The sequence below is a fragment of the Mesoplodon densirostris genome, chromosome 7 (assembly GCF_025265405.1).
Source record: "Mesoplodon densirostris isolate mMesDen1 chromosome 7, mMesDen1 primary haplotype, whole genome shotgun sequence".
Lineage (NCBI taxonomy): Eukaryota > Metazoa > Chordata > Mammalia > Artiodactyla > Ziphiidae > Mesoplodon > Mesoplodon densirostris.
The window spans coordinates 24,657,948-24,679,905 of record NC_082667.1 but is presented as its reverse complement, the minus strand read 5'-3'; the positions used below and the strand labels follow the sequence as shown (position 1 = coordinate 24,679,905).

Below are 21,958 nucleotides of genomic sequence, written 5' to 3'. Positions count from 1 at the left end.
TTGGTTGTTTTATCCAGAACCTTCTCACACACATTGTTTTCACTTGCTGATGAGGCAGCTAAAGAATGAAAGAAATGTGTAGGATTGGCATCTCACATCATATTACACCCTCCAGACTGTTAGCCTAGATGAGGTAACCCAACAGCTGTCAGAAATTGTTCGATAGGTCTTATTCCTGACTCACAATTGCTCTTCATCTCCTGGGATATGATGCTAAATCTTTAGGAGATTTGGTTTCAGTGAAGAGGAAACTTCTCAATCCACACCCACTCCATCCCTGCAGAGAAGGGAGGCTACACTTTATCCCATAACTCATCTGATTTCCTAGAAGATTCCCTCTGCTTCAAGGGCTCAGTGGAAATGACAGTGGTATGGATAAAGGAAGGAATCTTCATACATTACCCACGTCGCTGGCATCATAATACAGAAAAGTGGACTGCATATTTAGAGTTAGGGTGCTTACTCTGCTAGGAATTTTAGGAAATGAAGGCAGATCCTAAGGTTTAAAACCAAGAGGCCTATTCTGCTTCATATATTACCATTTATTAATCTCTCAGCAAGCTCAGAATGGATTTAAAAGACTTTTAAAATATTTTTACAGCATGAAATCGTGTGTGACTTTAAATCTTCACACAAAAGAAATATTCAGAAATCTAGCATTGACTGGGAAGTTGAAGAATCGGTACAATAATCGAAAAGAACACATTATTGTACTAGCATCCTTTCCATGTTTCTAAAGTACAAGAAAGCAATGATCAACACCAGCCAGACCTATTAAATATGGTTCATGAAATCATGGGAAACATCTTCTTGATCTAGGACCCTGGGGGGCCTTCAGCTAGCCCCTCATTCCTAAAGTTTTAATAAGAATTTACTACAGGCACATCATCAGGTTTGGAGATAAAATACAAGTCGAGAACAGATTGTGCCCTTGTAAGTTGGGAGTAAGGGCCAAGGAAAGGAAGAAGAGAGAAAGAAGGTGGAATTGCAGGGGAAGACACATGGAATCGGAGGCGGATCAGAGGCGGAGTGGGGAGGCTGGTGGGGAGCACCGGGAATCTGTAATGCAGAATTCCTGTGGCAAATAGAGCACACATGTGGTTTGGCCTTATTTCTAGGCCGGCATATGGGACCGTCATAGGGGTCTGAAATGAACGTATGTAAAAATCTTTCTGTCTGATAGATACCGGACACGAGAAGTTTCCAGTGACTGGAGGTGACACAATTTCCTTGGTGAAGGAGAGAACACCTATGCTCTGTGCTACCCTATACTTCAGAACCAATGACCATAAACACACATGAAGTGGAGACAGTATTGCTTACATGATTCAAACCACAACAAAAAAACCCCACTCACTTACATATCAAAGATTTTGATACCAGCATAAACTCCAGCTCTTCCTCTCCCTAGCTATATACTCTTAAGCAAGTTAATTCACCTCAGTGCACCTCAGTTGCCTTTTCTGTCAAATGGGAACCATAACACCATTTTTTCAGGGTTGTGGGGATTACATTTGATAGGTATGAAGCACTATCATGGCTCTTGGCAGATAAGAGGAAATCAATAAAAGATAGTTTTTATGATGATGATGATCATGATGATGTTAAAGAATCAAGATTTAGTGTCTCTAGACCAGTTTTCTCTGCTGTAAAACCAGAGAGTAGGACCAGATTTCCAAGAGCACTTACAGTTCTAATCTTTTGTGATTTCACTTTTTCTTGCATGGCCTGAGAACTTCCTTTTTTTTTTTTTTCCTATATGAGTCACGAGTAACCCAGGTCTAAGGTGCATTGCTTTTGGATACCAGAATACTGGCACAGTGGTTCTTCCAGACACCCTGGGTCATGTCATATCCCTGAGATCTTGGCCCTGTCTTAGTGTAGTGTATTCTGATACTGCTCAGTTTTAGGATTACTCATTGTTTTCTTCAACTTTTCTGTCCTTTCTTTTCTTTTTTTTTTTTTAAGTCATTTCTTCCAGGGCAGGGATGGAAGGAGCCATCCCTTTCTATGTAAGGGGCCAAGTACTAAATATTTTAGGCTTTACAGGCCACACAGTCTTGGTCACAGCTACTCAACTCTGTCTTTTCACACAAAAGTAACCCTTGACAATACATGAACAAATAGGTATGGCTGGGTTCCAACAAAGCTATTTATGGGCACTGAATGTGAATTTCACATAATTTTCACGTGTTGTGGAATATTACTACTCTTTTGATTTTTCTTTCAGTCAAATAAAAACATAAAACCCATTCTTAATTCACGGGCCATACAAAACAAATGGCAGATAAGATTTGGCCCACAGGCTATAGTTTTCCAGCCCATTTTCTAGTGAAACCTCCAAAAAAGAGATATTCATCCCTTTCTCAAAGTCTTTCTGGAGAGCCCTTTGCTTGGTTCACGCCTGCCCACTCTTTCCTGCTGGGAGGGCTCCAGTGTCCTCTGGCGACCCCAAGGCCATCTCACGCCCCACCACCATGAAGCAAGAACAAGCCCACTTACCACATGATCATGATCACTAGCTTCATTACAATCTCATTCAAAATGTTGAAGAATTCCACCATCAGCTTGGCCTGCTCGCCCATCTTCCCCATGGCAATGCCAAAAGCAATGAAAAACCCTATCAGACCTGTTGGGTGAATCACAGGACACAGAAGGACAAATTACAAAGTATGTGTTTCTTCTCCCTTGTTCATTACTATCCCCCGTGTATGGAGCCACATTCTTACCACCTGTTACCCTATAAATTAGGCCTTAAAAGACAAAAGCATTACGTTTCACATTTTTCCCCTGGATAATTATGGCTTTTCTGAATACTTTCCACATGAGCAAGTTGAACTGTAAGCAGGTTAGTTCCTTGCAGAAAAGGAATTCATTTTCATTCCAAACTAAAAAGTACTCTCTTCTCTCTCCTCCTCACTTATGAAATCATGTGGAAGCAGATTCCATTAGTACATAGATTAAAGAAGGAAGGCTTGTTGGGACTTGGGGATTATCATGCAAACTTTGGAGCCAATATTAGAATAGCAGAGACCAATTAGCCAATTCAGTCTCTGCCAGGGTTATGTCTGTATTAGTTTGGTGTTATCCCAAGTTAATGCATGGCTGGTATGTTTCACTCTAGGAAAATCCTAAACATAAAATATTTTTCCTATTGCTGTGTGCCTAATTGGAGGAGGAAGAATCTTGAAAAATCCAAGGGAAAGCAATGAAAAATCCAAAAGAGTTGGGAAACCCCAAATGACCCAATTTGTTTGGATTTAACCTGTTATTTATTAATTCATCATCATTCTTTCCATGGTCAAAATGGTTAGAATGCTTTCTTTTTTATTGTGGTTTTTTTTTTTCAGGATCATAAAGTGAGAACATAGTCTCTGTTACTTCCTAGCCCCTTGGCCCTCTTCTCCCTTCACTTGATATCACTTGACTTCCATCTAAATGCAGCCCCCCTCCCCCCAGCCCCCAGGGTCAATCTAATCCCAGGCCAGGAGGATTTGAGGAACCCTGTCCCCACCTCTTGATGCTGGCATCAAATTGCACTAGGTCCTGGACCAAGCCCAACAGCCAACCTTGGGTCTTATTTCCATGTTACCTTTTACCTCATTCCCTCAGTATCTGTCCAGGGAACCTGCCTGATACGTTAGCTCCTCCAAGGCAAGACCTGGCTTCTCTCTCCCCAGAATATTTTCTCTGGCTCCACTCTGTCCCACCCTTCTTCCTCAGCCTCTCACCCTGGAGTCTCACCCAGACCCTCCCAGGGACTGGGGCACACTACATGGCTAACGGATGTCCCTGTTACTACCTGAAGGCTCTCTGGATTTCTGATAACCAGTCATCATGCGCCCCCCAGCTCCCAATCTGTTATTGTCAGTCTTGGGGCTCCAACTCTGAAGATTTGCATGGACTATAAATCAATGTCATTGTCCCCTTGGCAACAGGCCCTCGCTTGCCCATCTGACTTTTTCTCTGACCTGCGGTATGGGCCATCCACTCTTCCCTCTCTCTCCCTCCTCTCCTTACACCTACCCTGTCCCAGTTTGGCAGACTTCATTTCCAGTCCCTCCCTATTCCATCCAATTTCCTATTGTGTCCATCCTTTTATGCCTGCAGTCTTGAGCTGTATCAAAGTAAATGATAGCATTATAATATGATTCTCTTAGGGGAAAATTCTTTCTGAACCTCTGCTTTTACCTTTTTTCTAGTCACCAAAACCACACACCTCCCACACTAAGCACATGTCAACCCAGACTGTTCAACTACCCTTTGCTACCCTCAGCAAAAAGAATCTAGCACTTGCTAGATTCTAACTGAAATTGTTAATCCTTGGTAGTTAATATTTTCCCTTTTTAGCTCTTGGCCAGAAAGATTAACTAGTGACTTACAAGTGAGTTATTGGCCATGAACACAAAGGCTTAATGAGAATTAGCGTGACCTAGAATCAGAGTGACAGGAGAGAGTGACCTAGTTCTTTGGTAATGGAGGAAATCAAATTCAAGCTCTCATCAAGCCCATGGAGAGGAGTTTGCTAGGTGTGTGGTGAGCAATAATCTGTGAACATTCTTGCTGAGAATAGCTAGTATCACTTGGTTATTCCATTTGGAAATTTTAAGAGAACATGTTCAAGGTCTCAAGGTCACCAAGAACTAGAATAAAGTAGCTCCCCTGGCAGGGTCACCAGAAACGGGCCATTTCTATGAGTGTAAGAGAGAGAAGTTGAAAGGAGCTCTCTCTCACAGGAGTTGATTTAAGTGGTTGGGATTGAAGTAGAGCCCGGAGCAGTCTGGAGGTTTGGGGGGTAAAGAAATGAGTCTTTAAAGAAGTGAGGGGCCAGAGCCAGGATTTTTATCTTCACTCTTGCAATGCTTGATCCTTGGGACTTTCCAAAGCCGAAAAACAAACCAAAACCAAAAAAAAAAAAAGGCCACCATCTCTGCCCTTGGAAGACAATGGAAAGAACCTTATTTCAGCCATGATTTGTAAGTGGGAAGTTTCTCAACAGTCTAACTTCCCTTGGCTTTCCAGAGCCTCAATTTGCACTTGGAAACCCACAGCCAGCTTGTGCATTTCCCTCTGTAAACACTGCCTCATTGAACTCGCTGGAACAGGGGTGTTTCATTTGAACAAAGCCCTCTTAGACTTGGTCGCTGGGGTTGAGAGAGTCCTGAATTGTGTTGAAACTCCCTGGTACAGCCAAAGGTCATGTGACTTCCCAGAATCCACCAGGACTCTGGAAATGACCACAAAAGTCTTCTGAATGATTAACCCCAAAGCTCTGGCCCCATTACTCATGGCCACAGTAGAAAATAGTGGGGCCACCTTGCCTTGGGGGGCAAGGGGATTTGGGAATGCCTGAAAGCATCACAGATATCTGGACAGTGGGAGAGAAGAGCCACTCAGGGTTGGATGCTGAGGATATTTGCAAACCCTCCTTCTCAGAGGAACTCTCCTATTTTCTCCTCACTCTTTCCTCCTCTCGCCTCCCACTGGTTGTCAGCAATGTTTATTGATCTTCTGTTGCCTGGCAACCCGGTCAGCTTATCTCTTCCCTCACTCTCTGCTTCCTGCCAGGTCAAAGAAAAAGACACTTTTCACTAGTCCGGCAATCCTTCTCCCTCCCCCTCTGTGTCTCCACCATTCTGGATAAGTAAGGAGAACGGTTACCAAATTTAGAACAAACAAAAAGGACTCCCAGGTAAAATCTGAATTCCAGAAAAACAATGAAAAAAAATTTTTAGTACAAGTATATCCCATGCAATATTTGGGACATACTTAACACTTTAAAATTATTTGTTGTTTATCTGAAATTCACATGAAACTGGGCACCCTGTATTTTATCTGATGCCCCTAGCAAAGAGACAAGGGCATTTGATCTCCTAGATGGTAAAGTGAGCTCAACCTTTTCTAAACAGCTCTCATTCAAATCCTTAGAAATCTTGCTTGCATGGATCAACATACTTCTTCCACATAGATTTCCCATTTCTCCCAGCTTATGACCAAATGTCTTGTCTTGGGACACCATTCTAACCATGGATGGGGGTTATTATGGGTGGGGGAGTGAACCCACAGGGTGGATGGGGAGTAAAGTGAGCAAACTGGAGTCACCCACACAATGGGGAGTCTCTATTTCCTGTGGGGTGTTTTCTACTGAGCCGCTTAGCACTCCACCCCCTGCCTTTAATGATGACAGCGGCTCACATGATAAAGCATATGGCACGTACCATTGTGCCAACATGCACAATCTCATTGAATCCTCACAATGATCTACAGGAGAAATGCCAACCCCATGCCCACATTACAGATAAAAGGTAAGCCAGCCCACGATTAGATAACCGGTGAGTGGTCCATCATCTGGACCACTGGATACAAACCAGTCAAACTGGATACAAACCAGTCTAATGTCAGAGCCAAAAAAGCCCTGGGATGACACTCTCAGAAGGTTCCAAGCTCACTGAAATCCCAGAAAGTTAAACCAGACAGTCTCCTTTTGACAAGCTCGTTTTGGCACCAGCGCCAACACTTTCACTCCTGATAGCACTGCGTTTGTTTACAGACTGTGAGGGCTGGGGTGGGACAGCCCCCATGCCTAGCATAGTCCTGGGACAGACACAAGGGCGCCTCAAAAAGAAATGCTTAGGAAATGAAAGGATTGGATGTGTAACTTCATGAAATGGAGAGTCAGGGAAAGTGACTTGCCAACAGCACGCAGAAAGTGGGGGTTGTGCCCCGTGAATGTCAGTCCCCTCGCTTCGCCCATACCCCAGTCCAGCTGCCACGTCCCCACGTGCTACTGCTCCTGCCGTCTCCCTCGCCCTTCCCCTCTCAGTTTTCAGTCCCAGTGACCCTCAAATTCGCTCCCCAGAGACAGCCTCTTGCTCCACCTACAGGACAGCAGGGCGATCGGCTTTCTGAGAAGGAAGCGAGGATGCCTAGGTGCTGACCTGCAGGGAAAGCTGGCCACGTGGCCCCGGCAGAGGCACCTCCCCCAAGGAGATGAAGACCAGTGTGCCTACCTAAGACATTCATGCCGTCCTTGAACTCCAGGCCCTTCTTGATAACCACCTGCGTCTCCTCAGGCGGCTCAGTCACAGTCTCATTCAACAGCGAGAGGACAGCATTGGTGGTATTGCTGTCCTCGTCTGATGGAGTGGCCACCAGGACTTTCTTTGTCACTGTTTGAATCTAATGGAGTGGGGAAAAAAAACCATAAAGATGAGAGGTTTGGTGTAAAAGGTCACCAAAAGCCTGGCCGCTTACATAAATTTTTGAATTCCCAATATGTCAAAAATATTATAATTAAGAAATGGCCAAACAAGGTTATGAAGTTGGGGAATATTTTATATGTTTGTCTTGACAGAGTGATGCTTCATGGCACAAATGCAGTGGCATACGATTGTCCTTATGCCACGATAATGATGGGATTTATAACATTCTTTTGTAACTACTATAAGCAGTGTGATTGGTAATGGGACCCAAGCTTCAAGTTGAGGGACGCCTGTCTGCTTGTTTCATTCCCATGGAGATAGTAGCAAATGTGAGACCCAGCTGGATGCCCTGCTAGCCCCCGTGGAGGGTCCTGGATCTGGTCAGGAGCAGGAAGGCAGGGGTCTTGTTGGAAGTCAGATCAGCACCTCATGATCCAAGTGATTTGCTTCTCCCTGCCTGGTTCCTGTCGCACGGAATCTTCACAGGCCCACTCTCACTGAGGCTCCTCCCAGAGCCCGGCTCTGCTGGGAAGCTCCATGTAGTTGCCAGATGTGCCAGCTGCCAGCAGCCCCCATGGCAGGGTCACTGGCTCATATTCCATATGTAAGTTGGGAAGACACCCACTCCTTCGGGGCGGTGATGCCAAGCCTTGCTCAATGTTCCCCAAGCATCCCTGTGCAAACGGCCCCCTAAGAAGCTCTCATGCTATTCCTCGACATCTGGGGCGGCCACCCTATTTTTAAAGGTGCCAGGCACCCTGCATGCTGTGAAAACTCACGTCTAAGCCCAGAGAAACTCTACCTCCAGGGGAATTAAAACAGAAGTCATGCAGAATCCTAGAATGTCAGTGCCGGCACGTAGTAGGCGACAGATGGCTGAAGCCTGAATAGATACAGAAGAGGGGGCATGGAGAAGTCAAGTGACTCATCAGATGTCATAGAATTATTGGGAGAACTGGGACCTCAACTCAGATGCACTGACCACCACTGAGGTCTTTCACCACCTGTGCTGCCTGATAAACTCTATGGACCCAACTGTACAGCAGCTGGGCCCGAGAGTAAGCAAGGCTGACCTGGCCAGCTCTCCTAACTGGGAGAGAGGGAAGCACAGCATTCCCTGAGGCAAGGCAGGTACTCTGTGTTCTAACCTGGCCACAAGCACTTGTGCAGGGAGAAGGTCAGCCCCAGCTGAATGGGAATAGGCAGCTCACGGTCCCCTTGGTCTGGGCAACGCTGGCACAAAGAGAGACGCAGGAAGGATCTGAAGGGAAGCTTCCATGAACAACAGAGTCACCCTCCTGGGGACAAAGTGGGGATCAGAGCCAACTGTAGGCCTATCCTGAGAAGGCTAAAGAAGCCAAAGCTCAAGTTCAAAGGAGTCACGGCCATGGGCCTGAATAAATGGTGCTTCTAGGATCAAGGGGGCGGCCAGGTGCTCCACCTTTGACAACTATTACTTTTTTTTTCTTTTTTTTTTGCTGTACGCGGCCCTCTCACTGTCGTGGCCTCTCCCGTTGCGGAGCACAGGCTCCGGACGCGCAGGCTCAGCGGCCATGACTCACCCAGCCGCTCCACGGCATGTGGGATCTTCCTGGACCGGGGCACGAACCCGTGTCCCCTGCATCGGCAGGCGGACTCTCAACCACTGCACCACCAGGGAAGCCCAACAACTATTACTTCTTATGTCAACAGGAGCCCCTCAAGGCTCACAGGGCTGAGTAACTAACCCCAGGACAGACAACTAGTAGTTTACTGAAGCAGGATTCAAAATGAGTTATGTTCAGCTCCAAAATCCAGCTTCCAAAGAGCACAGCTCAGCGGCTGAGTTGAAGGTTGGATGGCCGGGTTCTCTCAGTTCAAGCCTGCTTGGGTTGAAGAACCCCAGCTGGCTGCCAACTCCAGTCCCAGCCGCCAGGGTCTCTCACCTTAAAACCTGCAAAAGCCTGCTCACTGGCTCACCTCCTCTTCCTGGCTACCTGCGATCCCCAGGTAAGTAGCTACCTGGAGCTCTGTCTATATCCAGAGCTACCAGGTTGATTTTTTAAAAATAGAAAAACAGTCATCTCCTTGCCTAAACTCTTAGAATAAGAACCAGAGTTTGACCCTGGCCCGCCAGGTCCTCCTGCACCTACTCCACTCCCCACTCAGCAGCCTTGCTTCTCTTCTCACCAAATGCTTGCCAACCTCCGTGAGCCTCTGCCCCTGCTTAGCGGGCTCTTCCCCCAGTTCTCCTCAGGCTGGATCATTCTTTTTTTTAAAAATAAATTTATTTATTTATTTTTGGCTGCATTGGGTCTTTGTTGCTGTATGCCAGCTTCCTCCAGTTGCTGGCGAGCGGGGGCTGCTCTTCGTTGCGGTGTGCGGGCATCCCGTTGCGGTGGCTTCTCTTGTTGCAGAGCATGGGCTCTAGGTGCGCGGGCTTCGGTAGTTGCAGCACGCAGGCTCGGTAGTTGTTGCTCATGGGCTCTAGAGTGCAGGCTCAGTAGTTGTCACGCACGGACTTAGTTGCTCCGCGGCATGTGGGATCTTCCTGGACCAGGGCTTGAGCCCGTGTCCCCTGCATTGGCAGGTGGATTCTTAACCACTGCACCGCCAGGGAAGCCCCGGGCTGGCTCATTCTGACCCCTTATTGTCTCAGCTCAGACGTCTCCCCCAGTTACTAGCCCATCATCCTGCTCCAGCTCTCAGAGTACACTTACCTTAATTTTCAAGTACCTTGTGCATTTACCTGACATTTGTTCTGGTCTATCTCCCCGCAGTCCCTGAATGTAAGTCAGCTCCACTGAGCAGGGACCCTGACTGGTTCATTCTCTGTGGCATCCTGTGCACCCAAATATCGGCCAAAGGAGCAAACCCAGTTCACTGAATTCCCCGGAAGAAAGGACCCCATGTGGTCACTCTCACTGGGCCTGATGAATGTGGTGAGGCCACACCTGACAGCCTGTTGCCACCTTGGAAACCTCACCTTGGTTCAGAGTCAGCCCGAAGCAGTGAACAGGAGGCCTCCCTGCTCTCAGAGACACAGGTCCTGCCACCTTGGGGGAGGAGCCTCTGCACTGGAGACAGCATGCCTTTCTCTTTATGTCTGTGTGTCTAACTCTGGTCCTGAAGCTCCCTCCACCCAAGAGAGGCTATTTGAAACCACTCCCAGCTGTACCCCAAGGGCACGGAAGTCACCACCCAGCACCCTTTCTCTCTGGTAATTCCATGTCACCGTCAAAGAGTTCCCTTTCTTCCAACCCTCTTCAAGGCCCTCCTAGGCCTGTGGGATTGCACCTAGTTTAAGCTTCCTTTCCTCTGGGCTGCCTGGAGTCTGCTTAAGTAATCTGCACCCTCCCTCACCCTGCGGTCAAATATTCCACATGATTATTTCTCTGAGTATCCTAACCCAAAGGACCATGTCCTTGGGCTTATAGCTGGAGGACTAAAGGCTCATTCCTCAGATGAATTTTGTCAGTGGAGGGGTGGGTCCAGGGCAGGGGTGAGGCAGGGAATGGCGTGGTCCTCTATTCTAGTGTCCCTCAGTGCCCCTTGCCCTGGGGGGCACTAGAGATTGCCCATCACCCAGACAGGTCAGGGAGCATGAGCATGGCTGACACCACAGAAATTCACCCCAGCCCACAGCAACAGATCTGGGTGCTGCCTGCTTCTCAGTTCTGCCTCACTGACTCAGACGAAAGGGACTCCTTCTTGCATGGAGCGTGGTCGTGATGGGGCACAGAAGGGAGGCCCAAATCTGTCCCTCCCCGTCCCTCCGATGCTACCCCTACCCCCAGACTCCTACCAGCTCAGCCTCCAGCTGCTACAGCTCCAGAGCACTCTTTCCAATACTTTAAGAATAGACTTGGCACCCGGTTGTGTCTATCACCCCAAAGCAAGCAAACTCATCTTTCTACGCAGGCTGGCTGAGGGGCAGGCACATTGCACAGAGAGGGTACCAGTAAGCACCCCTTCCCTAGACTGTTTCTATTCACTCCCCACCCAACTTCCCCCGCCTGGTACGTTTCCTTTAATATAGCTCCTAGCTACAAGTGCCTCTGAAGTGGTATTGGAAATCAGAGACCGTATTCCAGATTTATCCAGAGTCAACTGGGCTCAGCAGTGATTGGCAATGGCACTTTGGGGGCAGCTGGGAATGCGGACTTTTCTTCTCTGCGACCTGTTTCCTCAATGTATTCTTCTGTGATTCCCTGGAAATGGTTGAAGGAGGTTCCTTGATTCTAATTTACTTCCAACCAGAGTTAATGTGAACTGAGGTGTATTCAAACCTAAACTAGCCTTAGGTCTAGACAACAGGCTGGCGAGGGGGGCCTGGGCAGCTAACTCAGTGGTTCCACTTGAGAGAGGCTGGGATCTGGGACCCGGGATATCTGGGACTCTTTGCTGCAGTACTTGCACCTGGGCAAACAGCAGAATACAAAGAAACTATAAGGGACTAAAAATAACTGCGTGCATGCACAGTTGGGGCAAAATATGAACAACCAGATACAAAAAGACCCAAAACCCAACTGCCACTTCTGAGGTGTCTGGAGCAAAAGCAAAAGTTGTACACAGAACCACCAAGGGGGTAGGCACGCCACCCAAGCCACCCCTCCCGCCCGAGCCCTGGACCCATCCTCACCCTCACCCCATTTAAGGGACCAGCTTGCCGGCCCTGCCCCACACCCCAGGGAGGGAGGGAGGGAAGCTGTTACTTGTTTTCGCTGTACGGCAGCACAAGTCCAAATAAAGCTTTGCCTGAATCTCTCGTCTGCCCTCTTATCAATTTCTATTGATTAAAGAGTCCAAGAACCCTGGTCAGTAACACACCCAGCAGAATCAACTGGTTTTAAAAGTCGTGTGTTAAAAACTATATATGCCTGTGTGCAGCTGGTAGGAACATATATATCGATACAAATTTTGTAAGGCTATTTTTGTAACATCCAGCAAATTCAAAATATCAACTCTTTGGCAGGACAGTTTTGCTTCTAGAATTTATCCTTTAGAAATACTATACAACAATGAAAAACGAAAGAGAGAGATGACACTAAAACACTGTTAAATGAAAAAGCAAGGTGTAACACAGTATGTACGATGCAGCACCACCCGAGCTGAATGTTTTTTTAATTTTATGCACACATACACACGCATATGTGACAAAGAAAATATATAGGAGGAAACATGAGTAGCTCTAGGGAAGTGACGTGGGGACTTGAATTTTCACTTTATGTGCATCTATAAACTTTCCAAAATCTTCATGTATTACTACCAGAATTTGACACATACCCAGTCCCCGGGCCCACCCTGGAGATTCTGATTCTGTAGAGCACATGCATTTTTTTTTTTTCTTCTTTTTTTTTTTTTTTTTTTTTTTTTTTTTTTTTTTTGCAGTACGCGGGCCTCTTGCTGTTGTGGCCTCTCCCGTTGCGGACCACAGGCTCCGGATGCGCAGGCTCAGCAGCCATGGCTCACGGGCCTAGCCACTCCGCAGCATGTGGGATCTTCCCAGACTGGGCACGAACCCGTGTCCCCTGCATCGGCAGGCGGACTCTCAACCACTGTGCCACCAGGGAAGCCCGCACATGCATTTTTAAATGGACCACATGTGGTTTTCCTATACTGCTAAGATCAAGAACCACTGAGTACTCTAGAGAATTGTGGGCAAGGGTGATCAAAATTGCCCCCTTGGACGACACAGAGACAAGAACCAAAGAGAAGAAAAAGAGATCAAAGAAAAAAAGAGGAGGGATCCCAGAGCTAAATGTTATTAAGTGTACTGCAAAAGAAAGGGAAGGTTAAAAAAACAAAGACAACACGACTCCAATCCTAAACTCCTGCCCCAGATGACCCCATACAACCCCCAGGCAGAGTATAAATATGAAAAAAATTACTCCCCAGAGCTGATTTGTTGAAACAGCCTCTAAGTTACCACCTGTGTAACTTAGGAGTTTGGAGAACAATGGATATCAGAACTCTAGGTTACCTGCTGAAAACAGGCTTGGACAAGGTTTTCAGGGAAGAGATTTCGAATAAGGTCCAGAAAGGCATCCAGGCTGGACACTTCATCATTCTTCTGCCCAGGCCCCAGCTGCTTCTTGAGTTTGGGGTTCCCCGGGTGGATAGCCAAGACCAGGATGACCCCCAGCACCGCAGCGATGATGGTCGTGGACATGTAATATATCATAGCTCTCGTGCCTAAGCGGCCACTGGCTTTAGCATCCAGGCCTGACAACCCTGGATGGAAAAGAAATCCAGAAGTATTAGTTCTATTATTTTCCTGTTACTTGCCCCTCTCTGCATACCTATAACTAACCCTCGGCTTCGTATAACTCAAATGTATTAATGGTTAATTAAAGCTTCTTCACCTGAATATTTGGTCAATTCCACAGTTTACAATTCAATTTTCCAAGGATATTTTTGAGATTCTAGAGAACTGGGGAGAGTTGGAGAACATCTGGTTCAGGGTTTATAAACTGGTTGGTGACTACTTTTTGTCAGTCTGCAATAGCGAGTTAAAATTGAATACTCTCTTCAATTTTTAATTCTGAGATTATGTCCTTCCCGCTTATTTGATATTAAGATATCCTTTTTTTATGAAGTGGTGGTCCTGGTACATGTTAGGTTTTTTTGTTTGTTTTAATGTCCTCGCTTAGGAAAATAAAAGATTGGTAGCCCTATGTATTCAAAACATCTTTTGAATACATTACTGGTCATGAAATCAAAAGTCTGGAAAAGTGATTCTAGCACAGCCTTCTCATTCCCCTGAGGTGAAACTTGATGGACACCACATTTTCTGATCTCAAGTAGGGATGTGAGAACAGGTGCACAAAACACCCAGCATGGGTGGGAGCTTCATCTATATTTCAGGAGCTTCTGTGATGGTTAGCGGAAATTCCAAGCAAGTCACAAAAACTCCAGCCTTCATTGGGTTTTTTTTCCAGTAGTTTCTTCAGTTTTTCTACTTCCTGGTTTCAGTTCCTGCTTTTACTAGACTGAGAGATGCAACCTTTTCTGGGGATCAGTCTTTTTTGCCGTGGGGGAGGAAGTTATTACTGATGTTAATAATTCTCTGAATGAAGCTGACCCATATGTGACACATTTCTCCTTACAACCTGAAGTCTAATTCTGGCCAACGGAAGTGAGGTTTCCTTACCAGGTTGGCTAATGTACAATCTGTTAAACAGGCATGGAGAACAAATTTTCTCTGCTTTAAAAAGGAGCATATAAAGTAAAACATAGTTTCACTCAATCTGGGGCTGAATGATAAGATCCTCCTGACACTGAGTCCTAGCTCTTTCCCTCACTGGATTCACTGATCAACCAGCTATGAGACTGTACCATCTGAATCTCTTGGAGTTACCAGAGCTTCACTACCTTCATAAGGTGGACGGTCCAGAGGGACAGATTTCTCAAGGTCACCCAGCCTGTTGGCACCCAGATATAAACCAAAGCCCAGTTCTTCATCCCTAACTCAGAGCTTCGTCTCTAAACTTCATCAATTTATACCTTGTTTGAGTAATATTATTTGGTAAGGAGGAAACTACCAGTATAAGCCCAGGGAGGGGAAAAAATTCTTTCAAATAAAACAACTCTTTCAGCCAAAAGACAAGTGAACATGACCTATACATTAAGGGTACCTTTCTTCTGAAAACCTCGAAGGGTTTCATATCTAGTATCTCATTTATTTTAAATACCCACTTCCCTCTACACCCAATTAAGTAGTAAAGAGAAAATTTCTTTTTCTATTTGTTACCTTTATTTGTCAGTTTCTGAACAAATACAATTTGGGAAATGAGAAATGTATACATTAAAAATTAAAATCACTAGATATGATCACTTTTAATGTGAGGCTATTTCCTTTTTATCTTTTGTTGCTAGACAGACAGATGGTCCAACCAATAGATGGCAAACTCTTTTTTTTAGGGTTGCTTATCCCAATTTTAGAGACAGGAAAAACCAAGGCTCTGCAGTGAAATGACACAGATGATCACATTCATTGATTCAACCAAATTGAGAATCTATGGTCAATCCAAAAGCTGGAGTGGGAGTATGACCTGCTTTGGCCCGGTGCCAGAGAGGTGGTCTTACCTGTGATTAAACTGGAGATGATTAGAGGCAGAATGAGCATTTTTAGCATCCTCATGAGTATATCCCCTGGGAAGGCTATTAACATAACCACATCAGGGTGGATAGGAGATGCCAAGCGAAGAAGCCCTCCACATACTGCCCCCAGGATGACACCTATAAGAAAGGGGGGAATATATGAATTTAGCTTTTGCCCTCATCAAATGAATAGCTCTAGGGATGTAGTTCAATGACATTGACCTTCCTCATACTTCTTCATCATCAGATGATGACTAACACATAACAAAAATACCATTAGAAAAGTGAAGTTGATTTTCATGACTCATGAGAAAATACTTTGTATCTCCAACTATTCTAAAAGGCAGCAGTGGAAGAGTCAAGAAGAGCCTTCTCAAGGCTTTGTGAGAAATATAACCTGGCAACTTGACTCTGACTTCTTTGAGGATATCATCCACTTGCAGAGTCACAGATTGTCAGCAGAAATAATCCACAGCACCAGATATTGCTTCTCTTCGCAGCCTAGGCTGGCCACATTCCATGGTGTTGAATGTTTTTCTTCCCTTTTGAACTGAATCCCAGATAAAAGGAACATTTAAGTGACCAAGATGGGGTGTTTTCTTTATTCTTCTATTTTCTTTGACTTCCGATAATTTCCCCATGGCTTATCCTCAAGAAGTTTTGTCTTTGACTTCTATGTCCTTGTACATAATCTTGAGACTTGCTGGTCTTAGGGGAGGTCAAGGGGGGTGTCTAAAAATATATAATTTGGGAGGAAACAATTTGGGCAGAGATGCTAGCAGGAGCCTTTCACTATGCATATGCAGGGCTTCCACAAGAAAACCTTGGATCTCTCCAAACTGGTGGCCAACATAAACTACCTTCTGGAGACCACAAGTGGGGTCATAGCATGACTGGTGTAAGGTGGGGAGGGAGGTACTAGGTATGTGGCTATGGTGTTAACTCCAGATATTCAAAGGGAGTAACATGGCCAAAAGCCTTACCTTTTTTTCTTCCACATGTGAAAAACACACTTCTTCAAAACCTATGATGAATGAAATTTGCTTCTGTGGAAGGTAACCCTTGGAAAACCCTACCACGCCTGTGGTCTTCTTCTATTAAGTGAACTGAGCTGGGGGGCAAGTTCCCAGTCCTGACTCTAGTCCACCGACATCCAAGATGACTGACCCGAAGGAGAAGCGATGGACGACGGGTGTGTGTGTGTGTGTGTGTGTGTGTGTAGATGGCTCTTCATTGCTTCATTGTATAGCCTCATAAGAGTTGAAGAACAAGGAGGGGGGTTGAGAAAGGAAAAGATGTGGTTGTCACTATAAGAAACTGCAATTTTCCCCATTTTCCATCAATCCTGGTTGAAAACCCAAGGCCAAGTCTGTATCAACAGTCACACGAAAGGACAACCAGAGCTTGGGTGAGGCCAGAGGCAGGGGAGTAAGTCTTTTGAGGTGGAGCTGGAGTGGATCAAGGCTTTGGGACAAGCCTCTTCCACACGGACCTCGCTAGCTAATGTGCTCACTGAATCTAAGTTAATGAGGTGCTTGAAGAAGGTTAGACCTTGGGAGCCCTGTTAGTGGGGTTTAGGGCAACTGTTGCCTTTATCTGGACACAGGTACTTCTCTAAATGTGGTATACTGACCATCTGCTTTGGAATCACCTAGGAGGTTTGTTAAGATGCAGATTCCTAGGTCTCACTCCAAGTGGCCCAGAGTCTCTGTGAGTAGGGCCTGGGAATCTGCATGCTGACATACCCATGGGAAATGTACACGCATACTGACATCTGAGAACCACAAGAATCCCAAGGAGGCAAATATGGCTAGGGCAGGTAGCAGGGAAGATGGTATCACTGAGGCAGCCGTGCCTGGGCAAAGGCAGAGTTAGGCAGAGCGTGTGGCTTGCTTCCCAGGGGGAGGGCTGACTTCCAGAACCAGCTTCCACACTTAGCCAGGAGAGACCAGGGGAAGAGGGGAGGGTGGGGCAGGCCTGTCACCTACCGAACACGGTCAGCGTGAGCAGGAGGTTCTTCCCCAGCTTGTCACACAAGCGCAGCCCCAGATGCCGGGGCTTCAGTTCCTCCGAGCTGAGGTGGCTGTCGTGCATCCGTACTTCCACCTGCTTGGGCATGTTGTTGGCACTAAAACAGAAGGGGAGGCAGTGATTAGAGTCTGATGGACATCTCTGCAGTTTTAGGGTCTCGGGTTGTAGGAGGCGAAACAGCCTTCCCCAGGCACAGCTGGGAATCTGGAACCATGGGCAGGAAAGTAAAACCAGGGCAACTCAGGGCACCCTGAATTCCAGTTTGCCTATAAGCAGGTTACTAGGACACACCGAACGCCAACACGCTAAGTGCTTTTATCCCTAGTATCTTGGATCATCAGAGAAAAGGCATCACATAGGCAGTGGAAGGTTTTTCCAAGAGTTGCCCACCATGGTAACTCTCTGAGGCAAGTACCTCTGCCCTGTTTTACAGAAAGTAACTTGCCCAGGGTCACAGGCTAAAAGGAATGGACAGTCAGACTCCATATATGCCTGGCTTCAAAACCTGAGCTCTTTCATTCTTGTATCAAGAGCAAGAAGATGGCTTTTGAATAATCTAAGGTCAGGAGCGTCACAGCCTAAGTCACTGCTAAATTAAATGCCTCTGAGCTCAAGCCTTCCCCATTCTGGACACAGAAAAGTCATAAATGATAATAGTCCAAGTTTCACCTCTCTTTTGGAAAAGATGGTTTATCTAGTTTAAAAAAAATCATTCCATTGTGGTTTTTAAAAGGTCACTTGTATTGTCAGGACTCCTCTAAGCTGCCAATAGTCACGCTACCCAGTGTCAAAGAAGTATGGCTTTAAGAAGCATGCGATCACCTTCAGCCGTAGAGGCACCCCAGCCCTCTTCCAGAAAAACCCCATGTGAACCCAAGCTATGCTAAGACTCTGCCAAAGGAGCCCTTGCCAGGACAATGAGTATACTGCCTGTTTTTTTTTCCAACTATGTCATTTCCCAGGCCAATAAGATTTCAAATTTAAGCTTGGGGGCCAACATAAGGAGGCCAATTTTTCACTTTGATGTCTTCGGATGTTTTTGTTAGCTGCCATTTACAACCACCATCATGTAACAAACAAAAAAAGATCTTTAACACCTAGAAAGACAAGTCACAGTCTCTGAATAAATGACAGTACCTTCCCAGATAGGCAGGTGTCAGCTTTACCCAGATATTCTCACCACAGACTGGGGAGATCTTCCTTTGGAACCAACAGAACTCTTCAGGGTAGTGGTTTGGAATCACTGGTTATAATGGAAATGGTGTGCGTTTTGGAAACAGAGAGCCTGGGTTCAAATCAAGACTCTATCACTTGCTAGCTGTGTGCTTTATAGAAAGAAGGGCTCGAGGCCTACCTTGTGGAAGTTAAACATGATAATGTATGTTGGGGGCCTGGCATGGCAGCCAACACAAGTGGTTCCTTTCTCCAGGGAACATTCACGACAAGCGTGACATTTAAGTTCAGGGACACACCCAGTTGCACCATCATTCTTTCAAGACACCAAGCTTAGCTTCCAGAGTCTCAGAGTCAAGACCAGGGACCCAACACAAGACTTACGTTTTCATAACAGGCTGCCTAATATACTTGCTTCCAGAACAAAATGATACAAATGAACTTATTTACAACACAGAAACAGATTCACCGATTTAGAAAGCAAATTTATAATTACCAAAGGGGAAAGGTGGGGGGAGGGATAAATTAGGAGTTTGGGATTAATATATACACACTACTATATATAAAATAGATAATCAACAAAGACCTACTGTATAGCACAGGGAACTCTTCTCAATAGTCCGTAATGACCTATATGGGAAAAGAATCTGAAAAAGAATGGATATATGTATATGTATAACTGAATCACTTTGCTGTGCACCTGAAACTAACACAACATTGTAAATCAAGTATACTTCAATAACAAATAAAAATTATAAATAAATAAATAAATAACAGAATATTTAAAAATTAGGAATAATGTGACATGGTCTGCTAGAACGCCCAGATGATAACATTAGTCAAAATATAAGCTTCTTAGTCTTCCCTTAATGGCCTAATATTCTACTCATCTAGTTAGTCTGGGGGCAATCTCTATCTGGCATACGTGTGTGTTAATGATCGCTCAGACAGTCTAAAGAAGAAAATAGGGCATGAAGCTCACAGCAAGCAGACGGGGGCTTTCTGACCTGTGAGCAGTAAGTACCACTTCCTCCCATCACCAAGTGAAACAGACGGAAAAGCTCTTTTTACAGCACAGCAGGGAAAATGATCAAAACTATCTTTTTAACATGGATAGATCATATTTCTATGCTTGCATTAGGATCTCCTTATATTTTTTAAACACTTCTCCAGCCAGTAATCTGAAGCTGTAAACCAGGAAACTGCCAACGGAGAATGGGGGCCGTACGTGTTCAGAAATGGTGAATGCATTCGTTAGCCAGCCCTTGGCAAAAACTCTATGAGCTCCTTGAGAGCGTAATCCCCTGCCTTCTGCTTCATTTGAAGCCCTCCTGCCACCGAAGTTAGAATCAGGCACATGGTTGGTATTTCAGTGAGACTCACAAGTATTTAAACCAGACATTCTGGCAGGATCCACATGATGTAATGAAAGTGTCAAGCATCAAGACAGCCGTGTCCAAGTGAAAACACACAAATATTAGGTTAACGTACACACCCGATCCAGCAGTGTGGTCGGATGCCTACTGGCCACACTTCTTAGTTGCACAAAATCGCTGTATGTTTAATGATTTGTCTTTTAAGCCATGACAAAATGTCCCTGAAGCCCTGAATCAAAACAGCCACATCAAAGTGTCAGCATCAAAATGTCATGAACCCACAAGTACTGAGAGAATGCCTGTGACTTGCCCTCTTGAAATCAAACATGTGCTCCAAGCTCAGAGGAGCTCCTAACCTCTGCACATAGAAAATCATTATCAGAGTACATCAGAGCCTTGGCTGGCCTCTGGGGATGCAGGGAGTCCCCTGAGAACTCTTTAGAAAGATCCTAGACCAGTCTAAGTGATCCCTGCATCCCCCAGAACACAAGGAGAGCTTGAAATGGAGAATATTATAGAACATAACATAAAATAATATTGTATAGCATAATACAGAGCTGCTTCTAAGCCTTATATATCTTCAGAAGAACAGATATAGTTTTGTTTTTGTTTTTACTTTATTTTATATTCACCAGTTCCAATGCTCTTTATTTCTTCCTATAATTCTGGGGTTTTTTCTTCCAGTTTTATTGAGATATAATTGACACACAGCACTGTATAAGTTTAAGGTAAGCAGCATGATAATTTTTTAACATCTTTATTGGAGTATAATGGCTTTACAATGGTGTGTCAGGTTCTGCTGTATGACAAAGTGAATCAGCTATACATATACATACATCCCCCTATCTCCTCCCTCTTGCATCTCCCTCCCATTCTCCCTATCCCACCCCTCTAGGTGGACACTAGTGGGAAGCAGCTGCATAGCACAGGGAGATCAGCATTATAATTTGATTTACATACAACATGAAGTGATTATCACGGTAAGTTTAGAAAACATCCACCATCTAATATATGTACAAAATTAAAGAAATAGAAAACATTTTTTCCTTGTGATGAGAACTCTTAGGATTGACTCTTTTAACAACTTTCATTACATCCCTAGAACAGATATAGTTTTTCAAATGAGATTACACACATCCACAGCTATGTGAATGCTGGTTACTGAATGCACATAGTAACAGCGGCGATAACAAGGATAACTGGTATTTACTGAGGACTCTGTGTCTGACACTATAGTCAGTGATGAGTAAGGTGTAATCCTCGTGCTTAAGGAGCTCTTAAGGGGAAACACAAAGCACGTTGCATGGTACTTGTCTGCTTTACATATGGGCCATGATAAGGCCCTGTACAGGATGTTATGGGACATGGTAAGAATGGTGCCTAACCTAGCTTTGGGGAAGAAGAAGACTGTTCAAGAAAGGCCCCCGGGAGGGGCTGATACCAGAGCTGGATCTTAAAGGATGGATTTAATTTAAATGTCTACATCCTCTACCAACATTTGAACCCTGAGAGCAGGACTGGGATCTTTAACACCTGGTCCCAAGCACTTGATAAACGTTTGCTCAAAGAAATTAAGAATTGGAGAGCAGCTATACAGGGCACTGTGCTTTCTCCTGGGAACCAGGCCCTTCTACAGTAGCCTGGCAGCATACCACCTAGCACCCCTCATACCATCCTGGATCTGTTCCACAAATTCCCATTGGGCATATATTAGGGGCCCCATGCTATTCTAGGTGATAAAATATCACAATAGACAAAATAGACAAAGCCCTTGCTCTCACAGGCTGTACATTTTAGTGGGATAACAAATAAATGAATAAATATATTTCAAGTGGAGATAATGTGCTAGGAAGTGGGTGACAGGTGGGAAGAAGATAGAGTTATTTTGCATCAAGTGGTCAGGGAAGGAGGGCTTCGTGATAAGGAGACATTTGAACAGAAACCTGGAGGAATAAGGGGTCTCCTAAATTACTTATGCAGTTTGTAGAGCTTAGCAAATAAATGGGCATACACACAATTTGGAAATCTGTTGGTCCAATCTAGAGCCCGAAGCTCCCACCAGTTGCCAATCTTGGTGTCCACGCATTGGTTTTT

General features: G+C 45.3%; 1 protein-coding gene across 1 annotated transcript in view; it reads right to left on the bottom strand.

Moving 5' to 3' along the window:
- The window catches only part of SLC1A2 (solute carrier family 1 member 2), a 50,672-nt gene extending 31,541 nt beyond the window's left edge, over positions 1–19,131 (bottom strand). Inside the window, exons 1-6 of the mRNA XM_060103364.1 lie at positions 19,079–19,131; positions 17,273–17,412; positions 15,270–15,422; positions 13,165–13,415; positions 7,011–7,179; positions 2,503–2,629 (exon numbers count right to left, since the gene is read on the bottom strand). Coding sequence (XP_059959347.1) covers positions 2,503–2,629; positions 7,011–7,179; positions 13,165–13,415; positions 15,270–15,422; positions 17,273–17,402 — 830 coding nt within the window. The 5' untranslated portion in view covers positions 17,403–17,412; positions 19,079–19,131. The remainder of the gene's footprint in view (positions 1–2,502; positions 2,630–7,010; positions 7,180–13,164; positions 13,416–15,269; positions 15,423–17,272; positions 17,413–19,078) is intronic.
- Between the last annotated feature and the right edge of the window lie 2,827 nt (positions 19,132–21,958).